The sequence below is a fragment of the Brassica napus genome, chromosome A10, assembly GCF_020379485.1.
Source record: "Brassica napus cultivar Da-Ae chromosome A10, Da-Ae, whole genome shotgun sequence".
Lineage (NCBI taxonomy): Eukaryota > Viridiplantae > Streptophyta > Magnoliopsida > Brassicales > Brassicaceae > Brassica > Brassica napus.
In genome coordinates, this window is record NC_063443.1 from 14,023,287 (window position 1) to 14,040,888 (window position 17,602).

At 42.8% G+C, this 17,602-nt stretch overlaps 3 protein-coding genes across 4 annotated transcripts; 1 reads left to right on the plus strand and 2 right to left on the minus strand.

The window, feature by feature from the left end:
* Window positions 1–695: 695 nt before the first annotated feature.
* LOC106371809 (calcium-dependent protein kinase 8-like) lies at window positions 696–3,776 on the plus strand. Of its 2 annotated transcripts, XM_013811913.3 has the most exons (9): window positions 696–973; window positions 1,202–1,716; window positions 1,797–1,920; window positions 2,000–2,143; window positions 2,317–2,469; window positions 2,533–2,648; window positions 2,721–2,891; window positions 2,996–3,226; window positions 3,338–3,776. In XM_013811913.3, exons 2-9 carry the CDS (start codon window positions 1,204–1,206, stop codon window positions 3,488–3,490), a joined length of 1,605 nt encoding a protein of 534 aa, XP_013667367.2. In that variant the 5' UTR covers window positions 696–973; window positions 1,202–1,203; the 3' UTR covers window positions 3,491–3,776.
* Window positions 3,777–3,849: 73 nt separating this feature from the next.
* On the minus strand, window positions 3,850–5,765 carry LOC106371810 (phenylacetaldehyde reductase). The gene is made up of 6 exons (XM_013811914.3): window positions 5,506–5,765; window positions 5,083–5,252; window positions 4,814–5,005; window positions 4,529–4,691; window positions 4,264–4,450; window positions 3,850–4,192 (listed from the first exon to the last, which is right to left on the minus strand). Exons 1-6 carry the CDS (start codon window positions 5,627–5,629, stop codon window positions 4,036–4,038), a joined length of 993 nt encoding a protein of 330 aa, XP_013667368.2. The 5' UTR covers window positions 5,630–5,765; the 3' UTR covers window positions 3,850–4,035.
* Window positions 5,766–15,582: 9,817 nt separating this feature from the next.
* LOC125579236 (phenylacetaldehyde reductase-like) lies at window positions 15,583–17,498 on the minus strand. Its single transcript, XM_048743144.1, has 6 exons — window positions 17,239–17,498; window positions 16,816–16,985; window positions 16,547–16,738; window positions 16,262–16,424; window positions 15,997–16,183; window positions 15,583–15,925 (listed from the first exon to the last, which is right to left on the minus strand). Exons 1-6 carry the CDS (start codon window positions 17,360–17,362, stop codon window positions 15,769–15,771), a joined length of 993 nt encoding a protein of 330 aa, XP_048599101.1. The 5' UTR covers window positions 17,363–17,498; the 3' UTR covers window positions 15,583–15,768.
* Window positions 17,499–17,602: the final 104 nt, after the last annotated feature.

Here is a 17,602-nt window from a genome sequence, read left to right on the forward strand (position 1 = left end):
CATCTCACTTCCAACCAACAATAAAATATTTTTTCTATTTGGTTGTTCAACGATTTATCTTATTTCTTATTTATTTTTCAAAATATGAAACTTGTTTTAACAAGTGATGAATTCATCACAAATATTTATTTCTTCCATAAGAATTCGAGAAACGTGTGATTGACCGATTATACTTATTATTGTTATAGCTAAGCTAGTATAATACAATTTTATATAATTTATAAGATGGACTCTACACAATCGTTGACATTTACAGTATAAACCAACTTTTATGATTGATTTTAAACACATTAATACAACCGTGATTAGTTTACAAACAGAAAGTCTGCTGTCGATTACACTTATTCCTTTCGTTTCATTTTAATTGTATTTTAGACTTGGACACGTAAATTAAAAAAATATTTAATTTTGTATATTTTCAAAATAAAAATATCATTATCAATATACCGAATCACATTTCAACCAATAGAAAAATAGATTAAAGTATAAAATTAATAAATTTTACACTGAAATTATAAAAAGATACTTGTTTCAAAACAAATTTTTTTCTCTACAACAACATTTAAACCGAAGTAGAGGGAGTATTATTTTGTAATAAAGTGAATAATACTATGTGGCTATAACACTGATACGGTAATGTACGTATGTGAATGCTATCCAAAAGTCTTTGTATCATTAATTATATTTTAAGAAAAGTATTAGTGAGAGAAACAATTAAAAAAAGAGAGAACACAAGGCTCACCGTGTGAGACTGTCTCTATGCAATGGGTTATCCGCTGATTCCTCCTCAATAGAGAGAGAGAAGAGAGAGAGAGCAAAAACTAAAAGAGAGTCCCTTTTGCTGCTCACTTAGCGAGAAAGAGGGAGACTTTGACTCTTCTCCTCCTTTCTCCCTGCCACTTCTCATTCCCACCCCTGTTGCATCCGCCGATTCACCATCCCCTTTTCATTCTCTCGCCGCTTCAGCTCTCAGGTCTGTGTTTCCCCCCTTTCTATATCCAAAGCTTGGGGCTTTCTTGTCTTCTCTTCAGATTCTTCTATGTGTTCATTTCATTTGGTAGATGACACATTTTAGCTTCTCGATCATTTTTGTTTCATCAGATCTGGGATTAGTTAGAGAGAGTCTCCCCTTTCTAAATTTGGAAACTTTTTCTTAGATAAAGTTCCAAGCTTTCTTGATTGCTTGTTGATGAAATCTCAGATATGGGAAACTGTTGTGCAACCCCTGGTTCCGACACCAAGTCCAAAGACGCCAAACCAAAGACCAGAAACAACCCTTTTTACAGCGAAGCCTACACTACAACAAACAGATCCGGAGCTGGCTTCAAGCTCTCCGTTTTAAAAGATCCAACAGGACATGACATAACCCTCATGTACGATCTTGGCCGTGAGGTTGGTCGTGGAGAGTTCGGTATCACCTACCTCTGCACTGATATCAACACTGGTGAGAAGTATGCTTGCAAGTCTATATCCAAGAAGAAGCTTAGAACGGCTGTGGATATAGAGGATGTTAGGAGAGAAGTTGAGATAATGAAGCATATGCCTAAGCATCCTAATATAGTCTCGCTCAAGGATGCGTTCGAGGATGATGATGCGGTGCATATAGTGATGGAGTTGTGTGAAGGAGGTGAGCTGTTTGATCGGATTGTTGCGAGAGGTCATTATACTGAACGGGCTGCTGCTGCTGTTATGAAGACTATTCTCGAAGTTGTTCAGGTTCGTAGTGGCGTAAGTCTCCTCTTATAGTGTAACGCTTGTGATGATGATTATAACTTTCTACCTTTTTGGAATTGCAGGTATGTCATAAGAATGGAGTGATGCATAGGGATCTTAAGCCGGAGAACTTTCTATTTGCTAATAAAAAAGAGACGTCGCCACTTAAAGCTATTGATTTTGGATTGTCAGTCTTCTTTAGACCTGGTATAGATTATATAATATTGCAATAGATATTTGTTGTTATGTTTCCTCTACTTGACTTTTTTTGTTGGATTTGTAACAGGTGAGGGGTTTAATGAAATTGTTGGAAGTCCTTATTACATGGCACCAGAAGTGCTTAGGAGAAACTATGGACCTGAGGTTGATATCTGGAGTGCTGGAGTCATCCTTTATATTCTCCTCTGTGGTGTCCCTCCCTTTTGGGCAGGTTTGTTATGATCCATCTTAGTTTCAGTGGATGAATAGAATGATTTACTGCAGAACAACTAGATTCAACAGTAGTGACCTCTTTTTTTAAGATTTATTTGCTTTTCTTCTGATTCTTCTTTCATTTTTTTTTTGAGTTTCTTCTCTTGATATTTGTTTATTTAATTTGTAAAGAGACTGAGCAAGGGGTGGCTCAGGCGATCATTAGGTCAGTCATTGACTTCAAGAGGGATCCATGGCCAAGAGTCTCTGACACTGCCAAAGACCTTGTGAGAAAGATGCTCGAACCTGACCCCAAAAAACGCCTTTCTGCTGCAGAAGTACTCGGTATGTGTTTGCTATTTACCTCTGCGCTTCCAAAATCTATTGCTTATGGACTTCTATTTGCAGAACATCCTTGGATACAAAATGCAAAGAAGGCTCCAAATGTTTCCCTCGGCGAGACTGTGAAAGCAAGGCTCAAACAGTTTTCTGTTATGAACAAGCTCAAGAAACGAGCTCTACGGGTAGTGACTCCGTTCAGCTTGTTGACCTTAGTTCTGTTTATTTTGAAGACTGAAACTTCCACTTCTATTCAGGTGATAGCCGAACATTTATCAGTAGAGGAAGTAGCTGGCATAAAGGAAGCGTTTGAGATGATGGACAGTAACAAAACGGGGAAGATAAACCTCGAGCAGCTTAAACATGGACTTCATAAACTCGGACAGCAGCAGATGGCTGATGCTGATCTACAGATTTTGATGGAAGCTGTAAGAAAATACTTACTTTGTGTTTCTTCAATGTATTATTGCCTTCACCAAATAACATATATTTGAAAAGCGTTTTTCTTTTGTGTATGTGTGTGTGTGTGCAGGCTGATGTAGATGGGGACGGGACTTTGAATTATGGAGAGTTTGTGGCTGTCTCTGTGCATCTTAAGAAGATGGCGAACGACGAACATTTGCACAAGGCTTTTAGCTTTTTCGACCAGAACCAGAGCAATTACATAGAGATTGAGGAGCTGCGGCAGGCTTTAAATGATGAGGAGGATACGAGTAGTGAAGAAGTTATTGCAGCCATCATGCAAGATGTTGACACTGACAAGGTAACCCCAAAGTCTTGAATGGTTCTTTTATGGTGAAGCTACTAGTTTGGTGGTTAGTATCAGTTCACAAGTCTTCTCTTGATCTTCTTTTTTTGCTTCTTGACGATTTAGGATGGGAGAATAAGCTACGAAGAGTTTGTAGCAATGATGAAAGCTGGAACTGACTGGAGGAAAGCATCAAGACAGTATTCGCGGGAAAGATTCAACAGTTTGAGCCTGAAGTTAATGAGAGACGGTTCATTGCAATTAGAAGGCGAGACCTGAGTAAGCATGGTCTTTTTAAAAAAGCAGTAAAGGTTATGTTTCTGTATCTCTTTAAAGAAAGTAAAAAAGAGAAAGCAGTATTCTTTGAAAAAAAGTGTCATTTTCTTTGGTTTCCACAATAATTTGTAGATTCAGGGTTTTCAAATGCTTTAGTTTACTTGAATAGACAGCAGCTATGTACGATATGAATATGTTATCTTAGATTTTCTGACTTTTTGTTTTTCTGTTTTTAACATTGTCTGGATTGGATACTTTAGTTACTCCAAAAGTACTATTATTTTTAATATTGTCTGTCTGTCGTTTGAAAGTATCTGAAAGTTTCAAAGTTTTTCATGATAATACGATCATAATGAAAATCATGACGATGAAAGCTCTTGTCATAAACTGATAGAAGTGTCAGAAGATCACAATAATTATTGCTTAATTCATTTTAAGTTTTGATGGAACCAACAAGGCAACAACAAAGTACGACGACAACATACTAAATTCTCCATGAAATGACATGTTCCAAATATTTTTTCCTTATTTGTTTGAAACCGGTTGGCTCAAATGCTTGCTTGGACGTTTATGAAACCTTTCTCCTTCAAGGACTCGACGGTCTCCTTGATGCTAACTTCCAAGGGTATGTAGTCTATCCCAAGGCTCTTTATTTTCTCCTTGGACACTTGATACGTCGGAACAAACGGATTCTCATCCGCACAACTGCATATGAAACAACAGCTTTAGAAACAGAACTTGAACCAGATCAGTGGTTATATTTAAAGATGTTTTACCTTTCAGGGAGCTGGAGATTTGGGTAAAGCTGACGCAGAATGTTCACAATCTCAGAGTGGTGAAGGACTCTCTCGACCATACAATAACGTCCATTAGCTGAAGGGACCTCATATGCTTGAATGTGCGCATTGGCTACGTCCTTTACGTTAACCCATCCAAAAGTTGAGTTAGAGAATGTCTTTGCACCTGGCGTATAGAAATTAAATAAACACAAATGAGATAGATCTCTAACATTTGCAAAAATGGTTTTAACGTTTCTCTTACCATTAATAAAGTTTAGTATAGCAGCAGCACTTGTGTTGAGAGTTGGCTGTAGGAGAGGGCCAATCACCATTGCTGGGTTGATCGTAACAATGTCCAAGCCTTTCTCTTTAGCGAACTTCCAAGCAGCATCTTCCGCCAAGGTCTTGGAGAGAACATACCACATCTGAATCCATTGTAGACAAGTTGGATGATAAGGTTACCAACATTTATATAGTACAATGAAGCGACTAGTCTATAGTAGATAACAAGATCACAAAGTTAAACTTTCTCAAAATTGAAACACACCTTAGAAGTCTTGCAAACCTCTGGATCAGAGAACCAAGTCTCGTCGACGGTTACTTCAGGTGTGCGTGGTTTACCATTGTAAGCAACGGCTGCCATGGAGGAGGTAACAACAACCCTTTTGACAGAAGATGCTTTGGTGCACGAGTTCAAAACGTTAAGTGTTCCCTTGACAGCAGGATCAATAAGTTCAGCCTGGAGATAAGGACAAAAAGTCATTAAGATCATTATCACAATCCACATCAAGTGTTTGAGGGGATAAATAACAAAACCTGTGGGTCTTTGACATCATGATAAAAAGGAGAGGCAGTGTGGAAAACTCCTTCACATCCATCAATCGCTGAGTCGAAAGATCCTTCTTCCAAAAGGTCTGCTTTGAACAAGTGAAGTCTTTCCTTTGCACCATCCAACGAAAGCAAGTGTTGTGTTTTTTTCGGATCACCTAAAAGGATGGATCATGTAAGAATCAACAACGAAATTACATTAAAGGACAAAACTTTGATATGTAACAAGCATCAATCTTTGAGATGTAACTTTGAAAACACACACCAAACAAGTATCCACACAATTACAAAACGAGAACCCAAGCTCACAGTTAAAAGTAGTAACCAATCAAAATCTAAACTTTCATTCTCATAGACTTGGATCAAAATCTCTGAGCCCTAGAGGAATCTGAGAGAGAAGAGGGTACTTACTGGGGTCACGAACAGATGCCTTAACGGTGTAGCCACGGCTAAGGAGGAACTTGACAAGCCAAGAAGCGATGTAACCTGATGCTCCTGTTACACACACCACTTTACCTTCACCACTGTTTGCCATTTCTCTTAGATTTGTTTGTGTGTGTGTCTTGTCTACCTCTGCGTCTATTAATATTCTGTGCGGAAAAAGGACGGACCAAATGTTATTATATACTTCCTTTCTGGGGGTATACTGTATTAATTTTGGCCGATCTCTTTCCACTGTTTCCAAGAGTAGACATACTCTCTACTTGTAGAGTACTTTGGCCGAAAATTTTGGCCGAAAATTTTACAGTTACACATACTTTTTCCTTCTTCCATATCACATAGACATACTCTCTACTTGTAGAGTACTTTATTGGGCTAAAATGACTTAACTACCCTACAAACTGAAAACCCAACTCTAGTTTAGTACCTCTAGTTTAGTTAACACTTTTACACCTCTAGTTTAGTTAACTTGTATTAACGGCATTTTTTCTAATTTTTTACCTCACATAATTTTATCCTCTCTATCCTAACCCTAGATGTCGTTCATTCATCTCCCAAATCAGTTTCACGGCGTAATCCCCTGAATCTCCGATTACTCATCCCACTTTCATATTCTCAAGCTCTCCATTCCAGGTTCCTCCTAACCCTAATTGTTTGTGTTCTCCGCGGCTCAGCTACAGAACCACGCTGTCTTTGTCGCCGCCTCGACATTGACCCATTCTCCGACGAACAATGACTGGTACGTATCTCCTACTCTGATCTCTCGCATTTTTTTTGAACTAACTTTAATTCTAACTAGTTTCCTTTAACTGGAGGTGGAGAAACTGGTGTGTGTTCCCGGCCAGAGCGCCGGCTTCCGGAACGGCTCTTCGCAACAAACCGTTTCCCAATGAAACGTTTAAACGTATATTCCAAACCCGACATACTTTGTTTCCTCAGTCATGTCCTTCGCGGCTCAGACGAGTTTGAGATCATAAGGAACTCTTGCTTTGGTCGCCTCTTCGACATCCCTGCTCGCCAGTCCCCTGTCTCGCACAAGCTTCTCCACAGCCTTTTGTGCAGACAGATTTTGCCCCTTCAGGAGTATACGCTCTGGCCAGTTGTTGGTGGATCTCCCTTCCGGTTCTCCCTTGCTGAATTCCACACTGTCACAGGTCTCCCTTGTGGTCCTTTCCCCGCAGACTATGAAACACCTTCATTCAACATCAGAAACCCTGCTAAGGACCCTCTATGGCGCAAACTACTTGGGACTGACTCGCACATTACTATAGCTGACATTGGGCACATGCTTGAGACTGACCAAACCATTCCCAAAGACAAGAGGCTTCGACTCGCACTCATCATGATTGTCGACGGTGTGCTTATCGCTCACAAACAAGTTGCCAAGCCTACTCTACACTATGTGCGTATGGTCGACAACCTTGAAGACTTTTTTAACTTCCCCTGGGGCCGTGAGTCTTTTCTCAAAACCATTACCTGCATGAAACCACCCACAGATGCTGAAAACCCCGTGGCAGCGCTAGCTCAGATTCTTCAACAGACAACCTACAGACTCACGGGATTCCCTCTAGCGCTCCAGCTTGTGGCATTTAAAGCAATTCCACTGCTTGCGGCCAAAATACCAGCACCACACTACACCCTCAAATTGCTAGACCTAGAAGAAGGTCACCTACCACCACATGGCTCTATACACCTTGAAGATTTCCTCACAGTCGAAGTGAACCCACAGGTTAGTTGTGCAATCTATGCTTTTAAAAACTAGTAATTGTTCTGCACTGCAGACACTAACCGTTTGCCCAATGCAGCTGTCTGTAACATCACTGATACCACTGTCTCCAAATGCACCATCGTGGGGAGGCGAAACTTACGACGAGCGAGTCTGTTATATGGAGAACCTGATCGCATGTGGCAATAAATTCAAGCCCACCGACTGGCCTGGCGGCGATACATCCAACCCTGAGTTCTTTTTCAGCCCTGCGGTCCAAACGGTTCACAGGAAGCAAACAGTCCCCAGGAAACATGCTCTCAAAGTAAACAAAGCTCCAACAAAAGGACCATCATCATCACGCAAACAAAGGAGGATCTCAAACTACTTCAAATCTGATGCTGCCGCGGGGGCACCTACGAACGAGTGGTTAGCAGCCAAAATCAGAGAACACGACAGTTTGTTAGCTCAGCTGCAGTCAGATAATCGGCGTCTCAAATTGAAACTGAAGAAACGCCACAGGAAGCCGGGCTGTAAATTGACTTCGATGACACCAACGCTGCGTAAAGGAAAATCAAAGTTTACTAAGGTACACTACAACCACCGTGCACTTTTATGTACCCCCAGTGGCCACTAAACATACTACGCTTTCGTATAGGACCAGGACATGAGCCCGCAAGAAACCAACAATGGACAGCGGCCAGCTTCTAGCCCTACACAACCAGACAAGAACACTGCAAATGATGAAAATCAACAGGTAGAACATATATTCCGAATGGCCAGTCACATACATTGCCTACCGTTAACTCCTACAACTTAATCTCAACATGCTGTGTTAGGTAACCAAAAGCTCCCAACCATCTGGGCACGACCAGCTCTCCGCCGAATACGTGGAAAACTCTACTCAATCACAAGATCCTCAATCACCGGCCCTCACCAACTCAAGAGAAGCAACCATTGCTCAAATGCTACAGGTAATACTAAGTCACGCAAGTATGCACGTTCTAGCGCTTCCTAACACACGAGACCGTTTACCCGTTTCAGGAAATCATAAGCTCCCGCCAGCCAAAGCAAGGCGCTTCCTCGGAACAAGCAACCAAGGTAATCTAGTTTGGAAAAACATACCCAAAGTTCTGTCGATTCCTACAACCACCTCATAATACCAAAAGCCTTACATTTTTTTTTGAAGGTACTACCACCTCCCTGTCGACCACAAGAACCCATCCACTCCTTCTCTCGATCGCCAACTCCAACACCCATTTCTCCAGTTGAGAGCCAGTACAACGCCCAGCGTTTTTCAGCAGGAATTAATGAGACAACAACCGATGATGCAGACTTCATCATCAGCAGCGTCATCGGCTCTATTGAACCAGCAGAAACAACCTCAAGTCCTCAACGTCCCCACCAAGCCTCTAAACCAAACCAGAATCCTCTTCACCAAATAACTGCAAACAGCTCCCCAGACAAACAGTCTACTCATACCAAAACCAAACTCCAAATAACCCACAAAACACCTACAAAGCCCTCACAGACCCACGAGCTACAAGTTTCGTCCGCACCTCCACGACTATATCCCTCCACCCAAAGCGCCCTACTCATCTCCTCTAAACCTACCAGAATCAACGAAGTTCGCAAACCGGCCCCAATGAAAACCCCCTCCCAGCTAGGCTTTACTGCACACGCATCGACTGTGAATGCGTTCGCCTCACAAGCCACTTCCAACCATACTACCACAAGCAGCCAATCAGTTCAAGTAAGGATCAAAACAATGACAATTCTTACGTCTACAAAATGTCTTATCCTACTAACCAGTTTGGTCCTTGCAGGCAAACTCTGGAACGTTGCTTGAAGCTACGTCTGATCTTATATGCGTCAGCGACTCCTCACCCTCTAAACCAAAACCAGATCACTCCCCCTCTGTGCAAGAGCAAGAGCTGGCACGCCTGCTGAAGAACTCACCCACAGTCCCCGCCACAATGCTTTTCCCTCTCATTCAACCACAACTATGGGAGTTCTTTCTAGAAACTCTTCATAACCACAAAGATATGTAAGTAACCTGCCTACGACTGAAATATGTTATCGCTTTTTGCTTTACAACATTGACCACTAAACACGTGACCGAAAAAAATGCAGCCTCCACATCAACCCATACACAACAGCCTTCACAAACTCATCACTGATAGAGCTAGCAACTCCAGGGCAATGGACAGACAGCACGGTACGTTATCTTGGACTGCAACTTCAGCTTGTTTTGCACTCTATATCTAACAGAGTAAAAAAAAATGTCTCGACAACAATGTTTGCAGCAAATGGAAGTCCTAATGTACATGACTGGTGTGTCGCACAAAAACGTTTTAGCCAAGGAAAACAGCCTCTTCGTTACCCCATGGCTCACTTCTTACATACAGAAGAAATGGAGACAATTCAATGCCGCTGTTGACAAGGATATGTTTCGCTGGGATTCACAGTTGTCCAAACTTGTTCTACTACCAGGCCAGAAATGGGTTAGCAACATCCACACCATCTACGCACCAATGATATGGGATGACAGACACTGGGTCGGCCTAGCTATCAATCTCCCATTGAGCCATGTTGAGGTCCTAGACCCATTCTTAACTCTCTACAGCGAAAGAAAGGTGAAAGTTGCCCTACAACCAGTTCTTGAGATGCTCCCATTCGTCATCAGCAAACTGACCACCAACTCACCTTCACAGTTCGATGGTTCTCGCCCATTTACATATCAACGCCGACAGGAGATATACATCAACCACAGCGGGGGGGATTGCGGGCCTTTGAGTGTCAAGTTCATGGAAATGCATGCTAATGGGGATCCAGACCCGCATATGGCGGAGCTGACGGACGATATGGTCGTCACCGTGCGCAAACAATACGCTATCGACATCTACCGCAACATTGTCATCCCCACTTACTTTAACCATTAGCCTCCGCCCACTACTACTTAACCACGCCATCGTCTTTTTAGCTTCTGTAGACTCTACAATCTTTTGTTATCTAACTGTATCGAAACTCGTTTATGTTTGGGGTATCGCCACCGTGGCTTCTTCTTTACGACAAACTCTTGCTTAAAATTTTTTAAACGGATGCGTACGCCGTCTAAAATCAAACAAAAACATACAGTAAGACCAGAACTAACGTCTCTGACCACGCCTAAAAAAAAACATAGAACAAAAATGATCGGGAATAACAAAACAAACAACGATAGCCAAATCAAACGTCTTTAACCACGCTTTCCCAGAGAAACAAAACACAGCTGATTGGGATTAACAAACGAAACAGTGGCCAAACTGCCACGAAAAGATCAACATATAGAAATAAAGTGACACGTGGTCGAGTTCGTCGCAAAAACCATTCTACTAAATTAAAACCTAAATCCTAGTCCAACAAGATGTTCGAAATTACAAAAACGCCTTAGGTACGTTGCACGCTACCCACAAAACATATAACCGCAAATCAACGACCACACAAACACACACACCTCCCAACAAGCTACCCGCATAAAGCTTTGTACACCAAAGCTAAACCACCGGCAACAAAAACAGCAACCCCAAGATGACGATACGCTCCAAAAACGGCCTTCCGTTTGTTGCTACATTCCTCTGCTTTCCTCAGTTTTGCGTCATTCTCTAATTGACAAACACGGTCCTCTAGGCTTCCAAATTGAGACTTCAGGCAACGACCCAATGCAATGCAGTCACCTCCCATCCTCTCCAACTCAGCAAAAGCCTTCCCAATTTCCACTTTCTGTTCCTCGAATTCCTCGGCCATAGCTACCTCTACCCACTTGAATAGGTGTGACTCAGTCTGCCGCTGTAGTTGTTCGTTCGTCGTAGAAAATTTAAAAAAAACATTACTTACTCTACCCATCGTAAAAAATCAATCAAATCCATCTCCAAAAAAAAAAAATACCTGCAGCGCGCCCTGGCAACGGTAGAACCTCCGATACGGATTCTCATTGGTCTTCGACACCAGCAAATCCACCTTCCTCCCGCACCAGCAACGCTGAGGGACTCCGATTGACTTCTGTCGTTCTTCCCGATTCACCGAACTCCCAGTCGTGCAGCTCATCGCTCCCCTGCTACCAAAACCAAATTTGCCCACGCTCAGATCTACAAAACTAAAAAAAATATTATAATATTTGGTCAAAAAGAAGCATAACCCAAAACGACAAGAAAAAATCCCGTATGGTTAAGTTTTCAAACATTTCATTTTCGCATTCCCACCATTTTTAAAGATGGCCCGCCAACCACATAGCTCACATACATATGGTCACATCGGCGACCATACAATCTGACCATCACTACGTTAACCACACCATTGCCGCAAACGCTGGTGGACCATAACCACAAACCACGGGTTACTGGACCAGTTAACTCCTGTTCAGTTAGCAATCTCTAGGCTGATACTAACAAATTCATTAATTGACGTTCTATAACCATCCGTTTTAGCGTTCACCAAACACACATATTCATCGTATCCACATGGTCGCAACGCGAGATGCTATCGCTGACCACGTAAACAACGACCACGTAAATAAACACATTTTTGTATGGAGTGTAACAAAGCAACAGATACGCTAAATACAAACCCACAAAACAGTTTTCATAAATCCAGATGCATGCCAAAAGTGAAGCAAATGTGAAGTGCGACACCACACAAAACAAAAGGCCATCCTTGTCCATAACCAATCCAACCACCCCGCAAAAAGACGTTTCCTTTCCGAAATACCCGAACAAAAACACTACGAGGGTCACCAAAACAACGATGACACCACGGAAACGAAACAAACATGTCAGGAACGTCACCGCAAACAAAACTTCTTCCACACCGGTGTTGCAAGCCCCCAAAAAAAAACCCCTTGCTAAGCTACCGGTAAATTGATGGCTCATATAGGATTCTGACAACGTGTCCTGTTATGTCCCTCCATCTTGCAGCGACCACACCTTATCGTCACAACTTTGGTCTTCTTCCCCACCTGGTGTTTCAACAAATTGCACTACTAAGAAACATTCTCACCAAAAAAGAGTCGCACGGGACAATAAATATATTCGCACTTACTGGAAACTCGCCGGTTGATGGGATGCGCGTCTTCCTACGCCTACCAGCCTGACGTTTGGTTATTGGCGGGTACAGTATTCGTTCGCTGATATCTTCTGGAATCTCTACATCCTGTGGCTTCTCCTCCGGGCAGATGAGACCTGCATACGTCTCTCTCCAAGCAACGGTTTTGTACCAGTGACCAACCAATGACTCGTAAGGAAGCCCTAGACGATCTGCAGCAAGCATGGCGTGACCACATGGGATTTTGATCCGGTCAAAATACTTGCAGGTGCACCGCTTCTCCTCTAACATGACATGGTGCTTTGCGCCAAACTTTCCAACAACTTCGCAGCTCCAGTTTGAAATGGGGTTAACCTGAGTTCCTCGCATTGTGGCCATACTCTTAGTCATGACTTTGTCAACCTCAACTGTCACGGTCCCGTGGTGTCGCTCTGCCTTTCTCCTACGTGCGTTGAACCATCTAGTCATCATCCTCTGGATGAAGATAACAAGCTCCGTAATTGGCGATCCCCTCCCTTCTCCAAGGGCATTGTTGAGCTGCTCTGCTATATTACTGGTCATTATATTATACCTTTCACCCCCAAAATATTATCTTGACCACTGCCCAGCGCCAATGTTAGTGAGGTATATGATGCAGGCACTGTTAGATCCCCTGATCTTGTTGAAGTATTCCTTGTAATCAGATAACCTGTAAGCAGTCGCAGCTTTCGTGACGAGCTTCGCCAAACCTTTGCTAGAGAAGCGGGAATTGACGTTTCTAGCTAGGTGAACAATATAGCACCCATGATGCGCCAGAGGGTAGATGCGTTTAACTGCGGTGGCAATGCAAGCGGCCCTGTCTGAGATTATGGCCAGGTTCTTGGAGTCAGCTAAGATCCTTTCTACCTTTTGAAGAAACCAAGTCCAAGCTTCCTCGTTCTCGGCGTCGACTATAGCGAATGCAAGTGGAAAGACCTGAAAGTTAGCGTCTTGCCCACTAGCAGTCAGCAAGACACCTTTGTATTTTCCGCTAAGATGAGTACCGTCAATAACCAGCACATGGCGAAGCTTCTTGAAACCTTCGATTGAAGCCCCAAATGCCAGAAACAAGTACAGGAAGCGCTCGTCACCATCGTCGTCTACCTCGGTTTCCAAGTCAGCAATTGTTCCTGGGTTGGCGAGCTTGAGCATGTAGAGGTACTCTGGTAGCTTTAGGAAGGACTCCTCGTCAGTCCCGGTAACCTCAGACGTTGCTATATCAATAGCACGATAACACTTCATGTACGATGTGGATAGCCGTAGATCCTCCAACACTAGCCTATGCAGATCTTTTGCCTTCGGGTTCCTGTTGTGCTCACCAAATCTGGATTTGTAGACAGCAGCTATAACCTTTGAGGTTGCTTCCCCTCTGTATCCATTTCTGGTCTCAATGGGGCAACGGTGGTCGAGCTGTGCCTTCTTGATCTCGTAGTAACCACAACCACGCATCTCGTGAGCCGTTACCCTCCAGTCACAGTGATCGTCAGGGCACTCCACTACAAAGTAATTCAACTTCGTAACAGTCTGCGTAAATTGGAACTGGTTTTTGATAGCATAGATTGCTAACGAGATCTGACAATCTTCTTTGCTCCCATACATCTTTCCAACATAGACACGACCATCGTCTTTATCTGAATCAATGTCTGGTATTTCTTCAACCTCGTATGTGGTGTCGTCGAAGAGTGGCGGGATGTCGAACTCCTCTTCGTCGACCTCTTCTAGTCTACGCGTCTCCCTCTGAGCCGGTGTGACCACATTACTATGACCAGGGTTTGCCGACCATGGAAACTTCACGTCTTCGGGCTCTGATGTTGTTTTGGCATTGGAGGGACTGGAGCCGCCTGCGACGACTGTATGGTCAAAAGCGTTGTTGGTGGTGCAGCTATAAGTTCTACGGGTAGTGTCCTCAGCATTGAAGACCTTATCCACAACATCAGAACCACTGTTGTCCTCTCTTATGAACGGGGCCCAGAACTCTTTGTCGTATCCTCTAGGACGAACATCTCTGTCATCTACCTCATCAGCCAAACTGGAGTCGCTATCGATGGTTTCGCACGGCTCACCCTCGTTGCTCCTCAGGCTTTCGCCCCTGATTTTCTCTTCAACCTTCTCGACCTCGCGTAAGAGCTCGTCTTCCTCAACAACAACATTGTCGATTTTAGAGGCCGCCGATGAGACATAACCACCTTTACCGGAGCTCCAAACATCGTCGAACATCTTTCTCTTCATTGCCTGAGCTGGTGTGCGGTAGCCTTTGGCCCTGGAGTCATCTCGGGAACTTTGATTCCCACGATCAAAGGCGTCGAATTTGGCAAAGAGATTCATAGGGGCGCCGACCTTCAGGTGTCTGCTGAAAAACCCTACCGCGCCGTCGTTGGTGAGCAGAACAGGGGGGGTCCTGATGCCTGTCGCAAGTTCTATGGATGACGGTGGCCAGTAACTTAAGGCTACACTCCCCAGATTCCCCCCGTAGCTGAACTCTTTCATGACGTTTGCCTCCAACTCGCTCAGTGTAATGCCTTCTCGGAAGGGGACCATGCGAGACATCTGCTGTTTGTCAACGAAAAAATTCCACTTCCCATCTTCTCCACAAACCCAGTCGCCGGCCATCACCATGCAATACTCGTCCATGTCGTGACCACAAGTTGTTACGCCTGAAAAACAAAGATGGTCAAAAAAATCAGAACAACGACATACATTGCAAAACCCAGAGGGAATATTGATGCATCTAGATCTATAACTCCTAAAAACCTTACTCTCAGATTTGGTTGCCGGAAGTTTTGCTGCTAGCAGAGAAGAAAGAAGATAAGAACAAGCAATTAATAAACCTACTTTACCGCTTAAAGCATCGTTGTACTGAATTCAACAAGAGCCGTCCGATTCTTTTCCTAAAATATATGTATCTAACGGCTCACAAATAATAGCTCTGTTTAATGTACTACAAAACTTTAACCATTTAATTGCGACCAAGGCCATGTAACGACAAATATCAAAGGAAGTTACTTGGCCACTTTAGACTTAACCATGGTTAGAAAGTTTGTCTATGAGAAGGGCTTTTTGGGGACTGAAATAGTTAAAGTAAGGAGGAAAGTATACCTCATGTTCAAAGTATGTGAACATGCAAGAAACTCAAAAAAAGTACCCTAAGACGTAAACGTCTCGTTTTTAATATTGTCTGGCTATCGCGAGCATGTCTTCTTTGAAAGTTCCAAAGTATCTCATCATAATACGATCATAATAAAACATGATGATAAAAGCTCTAGTCATAAACTGATAGAAGTGTCAGAAGATCACAATAATTATTGCTTAATTCATTTTAAGTTTTGACCGAACCAACAAGGCAACAACAAAGTACGACGACAACATACTAATCTCTCCATGAAATGACATGTTCCAAATATTTTTTCCTTCTTTGTTTGAAACCCGTTGGCTCAAATGCTTGCTCGGACGTTAATGAAACCTTTCTCCTTCAAGGACTCGACGGTCTCCTTGATGCTAACTTCCAAGGGTATGTAGTCTATCCCAAGGCTCTTTATTTTCTCCTTGGACACTTGATACGTCGGAACAAACGGATTCTCATCCGCACAACTGCATATGAAACAACAGCTTTAGAAACAGAACTTGAACCAGATCAGTGGTTATATTTAAAGATGTTTTACCTTTCAGGGAGCTGGAGATTTGGGTAAAGCTGACGCAGAATGTTCACAATCTCAGAGTGGTGAAGGACTCTCTCGACCATACAATAACGTCCATTAGCTGAAGGGACCTCATATGCTTGAATGTGCGCATTGGCTACGTCCTTTACGTTAACCCATCCAAAAGTTGAGTTAGAGAATGTCTTTGCACCTGGCGTATAGAAATTAAATAAACACAAATGAGATAGATCTCTAGCATTTGCAAAAATGGTTTTAACATTTCTCTTACCATTAATAAAGTTCAGTATAGCAGCAGCACTTGTGTTGAGAGTTGGCTGTAGGAGAGGGCCAATCACCATTGCTGGGTTGATCGTAACAATGTCCAAGCCTTTCTCTTTAGCGAACTTCCAAGCAGCATCTTCCGCCAAGGTCTTGGAGAGAACATACCACATCTGAATCCATTGTAGACAAGTTGGATGATAAGGTTACCAACATTTATATAGTACAATGAAGCGACTAGTCTATAGTAGATAACAAGATCACAAAGTTAAACTTTCTCAAAATTGAAACACACCTTAGAAGTCTTGCAAACCTCTGGATCAGAGAACCAAGTCTCGTCGACGGTTACTTCAGGTGTGCGTGGTTTACCATTGTAAGCAACGGCTGCCATGGAGGAGGTAACAACAACCCTTTTGACAGAAGATGCTTTGGTGCACGAGTTCAAAACGTTAAGTGTTCCCTTGACAGCAGGATCAATAAGTTCAGCCTGGAGATAAGGACAAAAAGTCATTAAGATCATTATCACAATCCACATCAAGTGTTTGAGGGGATAAATAACAAAACCTGTGGGTCTTTGACATCATGATAAAAAGGAGAGGCAGTGTGGAAAACTCCTTCACATCCATCAATCGCTGAGTCGAAAGATCCTTCTTCCAAAAGGTCTGCTTTGAACAAGTGAAGTCTTTCCTTTGCACCATCCAACGAAAGCAAGTGTTGTGTTTTTTTCGGATCACCTAAAAGGATGGATCATGTAAGAATCAACAACGAAATTACATTAAAGGACAAAACTTTGATATGTAACAAGCATCAATCTTTGAGATGTAACTTTGAAAACACACACCAAACAAGTATCCACACAATTACAAAACGAGAACCCAAGCTCACAGTTAAAAGTAGTAACCAATCAAAATCTAAACTTTCATTCTCATAGACTTGGATCAAAATCTCTGAGCCCTAGAGGAATCTGAGAGAGAAGAGGGTACTTACTGGGGTCACGAACAGATGCCTTAACGGTGTAGCCACGGCTAAGGAGGAACTTGACAAGCCAAGAAGCGATGTAACCTGATGCTCCTGTTACACACACCACTTTACCTTCACCACTGTTTGCCATTTCTCTTAGATTTGTTTGTGTGTGTGTCTTGTCTACCTCTGCGTCTATTAATATTCTGTGCGGAAAAAGGACGGACCAAATGTTATTATATACTTCCTTTCTGGGGGTATACTGTATTAATTTTGGCCGATCTCTTTCCACTGTTTCCAAGAGTACTGATATTTATTTTGCCATTTTGTGTGGTCTGAAAATGGTTGTTGGTTGGATTGGCCCACGCCACTCATGTGTGAAATGGAGAGA

Coding starts and splice junctions, on each gene's coding strand:
- LOC106371809 (XM_013811913.3), top strand. CDS start 1,204: ATGGGAAACTGTTGTGCAACCCCTGGTTCCGACACCAAGTCCAAAGAC. Junction 1,717..1,796: donor CTATTCTCGAAGTTGTTCAG/GTTCGTAGTGGC, acceptor TTGGAATTGCAG/GTATGTCATAAGAATGGAGT. Junction 2,470..2,532: donor TTCTGCTGCAGAAGTACTCG/GTATGTGTTTGC, acceptor TTCTATTTGCAG/AACATCCTTGGATACAAAAT.
- LOC106371810 (XM_013811914.3), bottom strand. CDS start 5,629: ATGGCAAACAGTGGTGAAGGTAAAGTGGTGTGTGTAACAGGAGCATCA. Junction 5,006..5,082: donor ATGATGTCAAAGACCCACAG/GTTTTGTTATTT, acceptor CCTTATCTCCAG/GCTGAACTTATTGATCCTGC. Junction 4,193..4,263: donor AATCTCCAGCTCCCTGAAAG/GTAAAACATCTT, acceptor TTTCATATGCAG/TTGTGCGGATGAGAATCCGT.
- LOC125579236 (XM_048743144.1), bottom strand. CDS start 17,362: ATGGCAAACAGTGGTGAAGGTAAAGTGGTGTGTGTAACAGGAGCATCA. Junction 16,425..16,546: donor AGGTTTGCAAGACTTCTAAG/GTGTGTTTCAAT, acceptor CAATGGATTCAG/ATGTGGTATGTTCTCTCCAA. Junction 16,184..16,261: donor TATACTGAACTTTATTAATG/GTAAGAGAAATG, acceptor TCTATACGCCAG/GTGCAAAGACATTCTCTAAC.